General features: G+C 40.7%; 1 protein-coding gene across 1 annotated transcript in view; it reads right to left on the reverse strand.

Annotated features, from left to right (window-relative positions):
- Positions 1-9,331: 9,331 nt before the first annotated feature.
- Positions 9,332-12,011, reverse strand: part of march7 (membrane-associated ring finger (C3HC4) 7) — a 44,807-nt gene continuing 42,127 nt past the window's right edge. The window contains 5 exon segments of the mRNA XM_034195264.1: positions 9,332-10,629; positions 10,631-10,660; positions 10,662-10,716; positions 11,041-11,093; positions 11,427-11,531. Of these exon segments, the coding sequence (XP_034051155.1) occupies positions 10,609-10,629; positions 10,631-10,660; positions 10,662-10,716; positions 11,041-11,093; positions 11,427-11,531 (264 nt within the window). The 3' untranslated portion in view covers positions 9,332-10,608.

A 12,011-nucleotide genomic window follows, 5' to 3' on the forward strand; every position in this document is an offset into this window, starting at 1 on the left:
CATGACGCCTGTCAGTCAACCCTCTGGGACAGTTAATGTCACCACTCTAATATATAAATAATAAAAAGCAAAGAAAAAAGGCACATGTAAATTCCTGTAAATCCATTCAAAGCCACAGTGTGTTTTTTCCCCAATGAAAGTCTATTTAAAAAAAAAAAAAAAAAAGTCAATCTTGTTTGAACAGCACAATGTTTATTGTCCAGGGAGAAACAAATTCTCACCATGTTTCCTGCCAGCACAAGATGCAGTTCGCTTTTCCCATTTGTTTTATCCTTCGGATGAGTTCATGAGGACGAACTTAAAATTCAACCCACCGCCAATTTCATGGATTCTTGTCCTCATCACACTTTTTCAGTCTCTCACTATCTTCCCTCTTCGACGTCGCTTCGTGACAGACAGACCATGAAAATCTCCTTTTAAAAGGTTGATAGATCTAAAAGTGTGCGAAGTCCATGTGCTACGTTGAGCAGCAGTCACGCAGCATTGCCGTAGCAACCAACCAGTCCCGCTTTACGATAACTGTCGTAAGAGCCACATTGTGAGGCATTTTTCTCAGCGGACTTACAAAACTTGCACGATGTCGTAACCCCCCCCCCCCCCCCCCCCCAAAAAAAAAACTAAAACGCTCTGCAATGAGCATTTTAAAAACTCAGTGACGATCATGATTAAAAATTACAACACAGTCACCTTGTTCAATATTTACCTGCGTGACCTCAAGCATAAGGCCAGAGGTCCAGAACGGAAATGGCATAGTTCCAAATTAGAATCAAATCAATTTTTTTATATAGCGCCAAATCACAACAAACAGTTGCCCCAAGGCGCTTTATATTGTAAGGCAAGGCCATACAATAATTATGTAAAACCCCAACGGTCAAAACGACCCCCTGTGAGCAAGCACTTGGCAACAGTGGGAAGGAAAAACTCCCTTTTAACAGGAAGAAACCTCCAGCAGAACCAGGCTCAGGGAGGGGCAGTCTTCTGCTGGGACTGGTTGGGGCTGAGGGAGAGAACCAGGAAAAAGACATGCTGTGGAGGGGAGCAGAGATCAATCACTAATGATTAAATGCAGAGTGGTACATACCAGAGGTGTCAAGTAACGAAGTACAAATACTTCGTTACTGTACTTAAGTACACTTTTTAGGTATCTATACTTTACTCCATTACTTATTTTTCTGCCTACTTCTGACTTTTACTCATTACATTTTCACACAAGTATCTGTACTTTCTATTCCTTACATTTTTTAAAACAAACAGCCTCGTTACTTTTGGCTTCAGTTTAATGTTTATATATATATTTCACGTCATGTGCGCCTGTAATCAACTTTTCTGCAGCACGGCTTTGCTTTGAACCGTGAACCAATCCAAGCAGTGGTTCGCAGATTGAAGCAATGCTTCGACCTATTGCTTCGTTTATTCTTTCTTTTGCTTAATTTTCCCCCGCTAAAACCCTAAAGAGCATACGTCTGAGAGTATTATTTACCTTTTCTATGTTAAACCGACCTGTTATGGTCTTCTGAAACAGTTGATAGATGTATTTTATAACTTCAAAACGGGAGCGACGCTAACGCGTTAGCATGTCTATGGCATTTTCAATGTTAAAAGTTAGCATTAAGCAATTGCAGCTCTCATCACGTTCGGGTGCATTTGTTTTCAAATTGTAATATTTCTTAAATTTATTTTTGTTTATATATTAATAATCTAATGATTATTATATACAATTTTTGAGAAAGAGACAAAAAGAACCTGAATAGAAACACAACAGAAAATATAAAAGCAACTAACAATGATCATAAATAAATACATACATACAGAAATAAATGTTTCCTGTGAACACCTAGTGACTCTTACACCTCCACTTCATCCCTGTCTTATTTAATGACAATTTGTTTCGGTCAAACCATATTTTCATTGTGTTAATTTCTTCAGTGATTTCCTCCAGAACTATCTGCCAAACTAGAAAACTGCTGCATCCTAGTAAGAGCAGAATACTACTGGAATGAATTTGAATAAGGAAAATTGTTTGTTTGGTTTTTTTTGTTTTTTTCTTCCTTCACTAAATGGATGCTGCACTCACTGCAGTTTATTGTCTGGAATAGTCCCAGATTGCATTTCAGAGCTTCTAGAATTGAAACATTTTTGTGCAGGTGGTGTTGGGGGGTAATTTTGGGTTTTGGGCCACATGTAGAACGAATCAGTTTTTAAATTAAGCTTTCAATTCATATAGTGGCATCTACCGGTTTTTTTTTTTGTTTTTTTAAAGGTTACTTTATACTTTTATACTTTAAGTAGGTTTTGGGGCACATACTTTTTCACTTTTACTTAAGTAAAGAGGTCAAGTGATACTTCAACTTGACCAGAGTGTTTTTAAACTGCAGTATCTGTACTTCTACTTAAGTAACAAATGTGTGTACTTTTGACACCACTGGTGCATACAGAGCAAAAAGAGAAAGAAACAGTGCATCATGGGAACCCCCCAGCAGTCTAAGTCTATAGCAGCATAACTAAGGGATGGTTCAGGGTCACCTGATCCAGCCCTAACTATAAGCTTTAGCAAAAAGGAAAGTTTTAAGCCTAATCTTAAAAGTAGAGAGGGTGTCTGTCTCCCTGATCCGAATTGGGAGCTGGTTCCAGAGGAGAGGAACCTGAAAGCTGAAGGCTCTGCCTCCCATTCTACTCTTACAAACCCTAGGAACTACAAGTAAGCCTGCAGTCTGAGAGCGAAGCGCTCTATTGGGGTGAAATGGTAGTATGAGGTCCCTAAGATAAGATGGGACCTGATTATTCAAAACCTTATAAGAAGAAGAATTTTAAATTCTATTCTGGAATTAACAGGAAGCCAATGAAGAGGCCAATATGGGTGAGATATGCTCTCTCCTTCTTGTCCCTGTCAGTACTCTAGCTGCAGCATTTTGAATTAACTGAAGGCTTTTCAGGGAACTTTTAGGACAACCTGATAATAATGAATTACAATAGTCCACCCTAGAGGAAATAAATGCATGAATTAGTTTTTCAGCATCACTCTGAGACAAGACCTTTCTAATTTTAGAGATATTGTGCAAATGCAAAAAAGCAGTCCTACATATTTGTTTAATATGCGCTTTGAATGACATATCCTGATCAAAAATGACTCCAAGATTTCTCACAGTATTACCAGAGGTCAGGGTAATGCCATCCAGAGTAAGGATCTGGTTAGACACCATGTTTCTAAGATTTGTGGGGCCAAGTACAATAACTTCAGTTTTACCTGAGTTTAAAAGCAGGAAATTAGAGGTCATCCATGTCTTTATGTCTGTAAGACAATCCTGCAGTTTAGCTAATTGGTGTGTGTCCTCTGGCTTCATGGATAGATAAAGCTGGGTATCATCTGCGTAACAATGAAAATTTAAGCAATGCTGTGTAATAATACTGCCTAAGGGAAGCATGTATAAAGTGAATAAAATTGGTCCTAGCACCTTGTTTTGTAGTATATAATCAATAAAGTGTTACAGTGGTCCCTCATTAATCACTGAAGTTACGTTCTAAAAAATAGCCCGTAATATGTGAAACCGCGACGTAGTCAGCGTTATTTTTTACAATTATTATAGACGTTTCAAAGCTGTAAAACCCCTCACTACACAGTTTATACACTTTCTCAATCAGGCATGAACATTTCCTCACTTTTCTCTCGTGTGTAAACACTCTCAAAGTTCAAACCTTAGTAGGAAAATAATACCAAACTGTTTTCAGTCCCAAACATTTGTTTTGAGAAATAAAAATAGAACGTTTTCCTATAAATAATTATGATGGCATTTAGAACTAACAAATTAATTGTAACGATCAATGAACGAGGTCAGACACATAAGAAATTATTAATAGTGACTGACCAGTATGTCACAGATTGCGCCTCTGCGTCCTGACGCTGCGCCTTTTTCCACTCACATCTCGCTGCAGCAGGTGTTTGTTTCCGTGTGACAAACACAGTTATGAGTAGTTGTTGGTGCTCTTTTCTCTTCTGGGCAACAAGAGTCTTATAAACAGATATGCAGAACACTGTATAAAAAAAAAAAAAAGGCATGCAAAATTGGACTAAATACTCCGCGAGACTCCGAGGCCACGACAGGTGAACGGCGTTATAGCGAGGGACCACTGTATTCTCTTTTCACATGTCAATAATTCTTGACGTGGATATTTGCTCGCTCAATTAATAAGACACGCCTAATCTGTCAGATTTATTTTTTAAATGTATTTCTGTATTTATTTTATTGTGACAACCGAATGGAGACGACAAAACCTGGTTGCAGCACGGGCGAATTAAGGGAATGACGAAACTAGTTATCAATTTCATTGTCTAAAACGATCACACCACATGAAGTTAAGCTCAGTGCTGCTCTGGCTCCAGGCTCGAAGTCTGGAGAAAAAGGCGAGCAGCACTGTCTTTGCAGTCAGCGCTGTGACCACGGATCGTGCTCCATAACAATCCCGCAAAGGCGGGATTTGTATTGATTATGATGTAGTATAATCAGGAAAGTGTTATTTATGTAACATATGCACTGATTTGTATAATGGCACTGTTTATCATGTTGATCATCATTTTTATGTGGATTCCAGCGCTGGTTCATTTTGGTGTATTATTTATGCCACCTCTCGACCTGGTGTATATTTTCAGCGCAGCGTACGCCAACGACCACATTGATAAATGCCAAGTAGTGCAGCCGTTTTGGCGTACACCCCATATACGCTCAAATATTGCCGTACACAACGCTGATACATGAGGCCCAATATGTCTACCTTTCTCCTCTCCCTCATATCAGCCAGCTCTCTCCCTTTACCAGTCATACTACCAACATTCAAAGTCCCCACTCTCATTTCCACCCTTCTAGTTTTCTTCTTCTCCCGCTGTTTGTGGGAACGTTCTCCTCCTCTTCTCTGTCGTCTTCGCCCAGCGGTAGCCCAATTTCCACCGGCACCCTGTTGGGCAACAGCACCGGTGGCGGACGTTGTTAACCCAGGCCGCAACCGATCCGGTATGGAAATTATATTCTTAGTCTGCATAGTTGGGTTGGCTTGTTTTACGCCGGATGCCCTTCCTGACGCAACCATACCCTTTTATCCAGGCTTGGGACCGGCGCTCAGAATGTACTGGCTGCACACCCCATGTGGTTGAGTTGATTAAACCATTACTTAAGAAATCTAATCTTGACCCTAGTGTATTGAAAAACTATAGACCAATATCAAATCTATCATTTTGCTCTAAAATTCTGGAAAAAGTGATTACACGGCAGCTCGTGGATCAACTTACTGAGAAAAATCTTTTTGAGCCACTGCAGTCTGCTTTCAGAAAATATCATTCCACAGAGACGGCTCTCACTAAAGTGGTGAATGATCTTCTGCTAGCAATGGATTCGGACACCACTATGGTTCTGGTGCTGGTAGATCTTAGTGCTGCGTTTGATACCATGGATCATCATGTTCTACTACTCAATAGGCTGAAGACTCATTTTGGGATTACTGGGAGTGCCCTTGCGTGGTTGACGTCATACCTGACCAGTCCTTCTCACTGTGTTTTGTACATTAACACTACCTCTAACCTTAGTGACATGAAATTTGGGGTTCCACGGGGATCTATCTTAGGCCCCCTGCTTTTCTCCCTTTATATAGCACCCGTTGGGCACATATTGCAGCGTTTTGGGATTACCTTTCACTGCTATGCTGAAGCTAATCAGTTATACATGCCGATAGCTACTGGTAAGCTTATAAATGGACTGCATTTATATAGTGTTTTCCATCTGCATCAGATGTCAAAGCACTTTACAGATCAATGCCTCACAATTACCCCGATGTCAGGGTGCTGCCATGCAAGGTGCCCACTACACACCAGGAGCAACTAGGGGGTTAAGGACCTTGCCCAAGAGCCCTTAGTGATTTTCTGGTTAAGCTGGGATCCTCTGGTCTCAAGCTCAACGCTTTATCCACTCCACTTTAACCTCCCCTTATCCACATAAAATCCTTAGAAGATTGCCTTGCATCAGTGAGATGCTGGATGTCTAGTAACTTCCTACTTTTAAACTCTAAGTTTCTGTGAAGGCTCTCAGTTGTCCAGGTGGTTTCTAGCTTCTCTACAACTCTGATAAGACTGAAATTATGGTTCTTGGTCCAGTGAGACATCAGCATCAATTTGACCAGTTAACGCTTAGCCTAAGCTCATGTGTCATATATCACACTGACGAAGTGAGGAGCCTTGGGGTAATTTTTGATCCTACATTGTCCTTTGATCTCCACATTAGAGATACAAGGTCTATTAGAAAAGTATCCGACCTTATTATTTTTTTCAAAAACCATATGGATTTGAATCACGTGATTGCGTCAGACAAGCTTGAACCCTCGTGCGCATGCGCTCCTCTTTCCATGACAAAAACTCCTGTAACAGTGGAATGTGCCATTCATTTCCAAACTGGACGCTGTGTTTTATCTGGGACGTTGTCTGACTAGCACAGGAATTGTGAAAAGACGGACATCAGCACATTGAGACAGACGTGCGGAGGAATTCCGCGTGTCGCGGCGGTGCCGCATGGCGCAAAGCAACGCCGTGATGAAGCCTCACAGGACATGTTCTGGCATGTCCAGGCACATCCACAATTTCTCGGATAATCACTCGATGGAAAAACCACCAACGGCTGTCTGAACGCCATCTCAAAGCCGTCCTGTGAGACCAAAACGGAGGAGGTTTTGTCTCGCTCCAGTAGCAAATCCATAGTGACGCGCGAAGCCTCCGCTCGGCTTTCCATGACAAAATCTCTTGTTAAAAGTGAAATCTGCCGGAAAATGGTTGATGTCCAGCTCTTGTGATAACCAGAGAAATGGCACACGATGGTCACGGATCCAGACAGCCATCCATTTAGAAATCAAATGGTCGTTCAGCCTGTCGATGGCAGCTTCGGAGCGCGGCGCGCCCCACAGCCGCTGGGGGCCGTCCTTAAAGCGACAGTAACACTCCTTATTCTCTACCAAGCCCGTAACATTTTCACCAAAAGCCAGATAAATTTTTTAATGGTTTCCAGCTGCCAGTCTCTAACAGTTTCTGAAAAAATTCTGATGGAAAAAAAAGCCCAAATCATTCCGCCATTTCCTGGCAATGAAACAGCGACGAGGGGGCTGGACCACTCCTCAGTCAAAGCCTGCTCACAGGCGAATGACGCAACCGACAGGCGTGGAAAAACTCACGCATGCGCATGAGAGTTCAAGCTTGTCTGACGCAATCACACGTGATTCAAATCCATATGGTTTTTGAAAAAAAAAAATAATAAGGTTGGATACTTTTCTAATAGACCTCGTATTATGAGGACTGCTTTCCACCTGCAAAATATAGCGAAGCATCATCCCATCCTGTCTATGGTTGATGCTGAGACCCTGATTCATGCGTTTGTCTCGTTGAGATTGGACTACTGCAACATTCTATTTTCTGGTTTACAGCAGTCCAGGATTAGGGGTTTCCAATTGGTTCAAAATGCTGCTGCCAAACCTTTGACACAAAGCATAAGGTTTGGCCGCATTACACCCATTTTAGCATCTCTTCACTGGCTTCCTGTCCCAATGAGATCAGATTTTAAGGTTTTGCTACTAGCCTATAAAATTATTCATGGACTGGCACCTCCCTACCTAGCTGATCTAATTAAACGCTACGTACCGGCCCAGGCCTTTGCATTCTTAGGGTGCAGGACTACTTTGTGTCCCTAGGGTGAATAAAAAGTCTGCAGGTCACAGAGCTTTCTCTTATCGTGCCCCTGTTCTGTAGAATGATTTCTCTGCGTCAATAAGTCAAATTCTGTACAGACTATGCTTTTTTTCCCCTCTGTTGGGATGCGGTCGGCAATGCGTGAAAGTGACATCTGTGGACAATGGGATGCTGAACTGACCGCGAGTTGCCATGCCTGAAGCGGATGCAGCAGATGTTTTGATTACCTTTTTTTTCAGCTTCGTAAAAATCTTGTAATTGCTAGAATGGCCTAAGCAGTGGGTCACACCTCCGAGTCTGCTCTGCTTGAGTTTTTGTTCTCAATATCATCTCAGGGAGTTTTTTTCTAATCACTGCCGTCTGCGTGATTGCGTACGCTTTTAATATATTGGCGATTTACTTCCCCCTGCTGGAATGGCATGAGTCAACAATGTAATTATCAACATCCATTGTTGTAGTGTTGTTAACCAATATCCATACTTTCTCCAAAAATATTAGCCCTATCAACTTTACGTTTTCGCAGCTTTTATCCTTGACCCTAAATACATACGCACGCCAAATGTCACCTCTCCCCAGTTTATCCATGATAGTAGTTATTCACACGCACAGAGCTTTGTCTTTTCTGCATTCTGCCGCAAGCATATACTTTTATTTTTATACACCCACAAAGACTGGGGCAGAAGACATCAAATGCATTATCCTTCTCACTCATGGTAACAGTAACATGACACTTAACTAGGATGACTGTATTTTGATTACCGAAAACCAGGACACTCTGCCTGGCAATGATACTCGAAGTTTAATCAGAGATGAAAAACATTGAAAACCAGGACATTTTCATCACTTCCTAAAAAAATAAATAAATCAGGACATGTTCTGTCCTGGCTATCCAGGACAGGACATGTCCTGGAAAACAGGAGGGTTGGTGACCCTATCTTAACTGACCTAAACCCAACTGAACATGAATCACAATCATTTAAAACTCAAACTCCCAGGTTGCATTGCAGTGCAACAACCATTGTTCACTGTTGTTAGCTAATATCTCCAAAAATATTAGTCCTATCAACTTTCAGTATTCACAGCATTCACCCTTGACCAAAGTACATAAGCATACCAAACAGCAATGTCAGCTCTCCCCAGTTTCTCTGTGATCAAAGTCATAAACACAGAGGCCACTTAGCTATTATAATATAGATGAGCTTGGGTTGGGAAGACAAGTCATAAGACTGACTAGTTAGTAGTTGACTGGATGGGTAGTTCAGCTCTTCCCACACAGCTATCAAAAACAGAGACAAGGTACCAGAGGACAGATCAAATAGGAACCAACATCCTGCAGCAGCCATCACTCCCTTCACTTAAGCCCTCTCAAATATCTTGCATGTAGTAGTACCACAAATAGTTTTCACACAGTTTACTGTGTTGGTGACATATTTTAAACTTCCTTTTTTCCTTCATTTAAATCAATTTGAAGGTTTGCTCCTTAGGACTGGTCTTAACTTGTCAAGATTCGTCATTGACTAGTTGACCACTCATGGCACCCAGCTCAGTAACTCATGAAAACCGTTGTCGAACCCTAAAATAAATTAAAAAAGAAATAAATGTCACATTCCATTCATGTTATCAGGGTTTGCATTCAAATCTTTATTCCCAAAATTGAAAGCATGAAACTAGTTTTACACACATTTCAATTCAAACAATACAAATAAAGCCAATCTGTCAACGTAGATGTGAAACAATACTTTCTTTCTTTAAGTATTCTTTTATTTTATCACTGGGCAAAGTCATAAAAATAAAATTTCAGCTTTCACCTTTTCTCAGATGTGACAAAACATTCAAATGTCACTCATCCACTTTGTCACTTTGGACTTATTCAAACTGCCAGTAAAACTCTGATTTATGTGCAAATCCAATACAAATCTGACCTCATGTTACTCGTCTGAACCGACAAACTCTGCACAGTCAGTTTTTTCCAAATCAGTTTCAAACCTCATTCCTAGGAAGTTTGAGATGAGATCAGAATCCTATTTTTTGGTCTTGATTCTCAGGTGGAATTCTTGGTGTTTTGTTAAATCAGTGACTTTTTGCGGCACGTAAAGCTTCCGCTGTGAACGTTACTCAGTGACACCGGTGTGGAAGCCCCCCCCCCCCCCTTCATTCAACAGGGTGTATTCTTTGGCCATGTTTTGGAGCAAATTAGGGCAAAATCATTTCTGTATGTCTGGGTACGATCACGGCCGTCACCTGACAGCAGCACAAGCATATAATGAAAATACTGACAAACTTACCATCAACTGAGATGATAATCCTGATTAGTCAGCGCTCTGTGAGAAAAGGTGCAGCATGTGAACAGCAGAGTGACACCGACAGCAGTCATGTGACTGTTTCCATGTGTGTACCTGCATTACTACAGCAACTAATGTGAATAAGATTTAAACGTGAATGTCACATGGACACACAGATCGGATCCCATCACTTTCTCTTTGTGTGTTTATATATTACATTATACACACACACAAAATGTGGACAATCAGTAAGATCAGATTGAATAAGATATGCAATAATCCAGATTGAACCAGCACTCTGAAGAAAGTCTTATGCTTCCACCCAATTAAACATTAAAGCACTCACGGTTTAAGAGTTCATATCTGTTGCATTTTTATTTAACTTGAATTTTTTTTTTTTTTTTTAAAAAGTACACTGAGTGAAATTCAGTGGTGTTTATCAAAGTATTTCTCAATTAAATTCCTTCACATTTGCATATCTGCAGAACATGTGCACACTTGGCATTTTCACATAAAAATGAAAAAAAAAAAAAAAAGCTAACTATGACATGAAGGAGCAAGTTCAGTCCTTATGCTGCAAGTTTCTTAAGCCTTTGTCCTACCAGGTTTACATAATCAATACTCATCCTCAAGATCAATCATCCAGGTCAGAAAATTCGATAGACGGGTCTGTTGTCATGCACGTCGTCATCCTCGTCATCCTCATCCCTCTCATCACGAGGACTGAACAGGAAACATGATGAAAAGTTACAGAGCCAAACACCATAAAGTAAAAATGATCTTTATTGCACTTGAGGTAGATAGGAACGCGACACTGAAGCTTGCAGCACTGGAGGCCTCATTTTATAAAAAAGTGTGAAAAGCTCCTCCCAACATTGCCAATGTTGTATTTTTTTTAAGATTGGGTGCAGAGAACCTAAAGAATACAACCATATTTGACACTGATCATTTGGGTCTCTTGAATAATGCTGGGAAGTAGATTCTACACACTCTTTTATAAATGAAGCCAAAGTACTGTGTAACATTGGAGGGAAAAAGTCAAACAACATACTTTCAAGATTCTCCACTTGTTCATGAAGAGTTCTCGCCAGGTTGAACAACTAGATGAGAAGGAAGAATTTTCTTTAATCTGACTTTTTCACCCCCATAAATTCAGAAAATTCTGCAACCTCCTTTGAAATTTTAGCCACTATGAACATTGCCAACAGTAATCAATACTTCTATTCTGATCGATCAAATACCAGTTACAGGTAATACATGTCTTGAATCCAATCAGTGACATTTAAATATCAAATATGAGGGCTGCAGTCAGACGACATCAGTGGTGTTTGATCAGTAATGGAGCTTCTGACATGCAGAATCTCCATGGAGGAGGGGCAAGGTCCTGCTTAGCACTATGGGTAAGTAAAACCAGTTTGTGTGTGTCTCCTTACACCTGCCTCGTTCTCTGCTCCCAGGACATCAGCAAATCTTTGCTCGCAGAAATGCAACAGCACCACCAGATACAGACCGCTGCTGATGAAGTCATCGTACTCAGACTGTGGAAAAGAAAGAGAGAGAGAGAGAAGGCCAAACTTAAGTCCATTCACCAACACTTTACTGCAGCAACCCCCGAACATGTGTGTGTCTACATACATTTTAATTGAAATGTCAGAGGAAAACATGAATAAAATCTGCTTCCCAAATTCAGGCATTTTTAAGACTTTCAAAAGACTGATTTAAAACATTTTAATACCAAATTAAGGTCTTACTTGTAGATTAACATAATGAAATGACTTAAGACAGTTTAAGGATCCACAAAAGGAACCTTGTGCTTGGTCTAACTTAACAGCCGACAGCTGTGAGCTGCACACAAGTAAAATGATATAAAAATGTGCCCAAAGTCAAGCATTCAAACTGGGTTTACAATTTGAAAGTCTTTTGTTCATGGTAATGAGTCAGTCACATCATCAGCAGAGTCGTCAGGGAGCCATCAGGAGAGGTCCGTCCCATCATTAGGAGGGACAGCTGCCCTGTCA

The sequence above is a fragment of the Thalassophryne amazonica genome, chromosome 2 (assembly GCF_902500255.1).
Source record: "Thalassophryne amazonica chromosome 2, fThaAma1.1, whole genome shotgun sequence".
NCBI lineage: Eukaryota > Metazoa > Chordata > Actinopteri > Batrachoidiformes > Batrachoididae > Thalassophryne > Thalassophryne amazonica.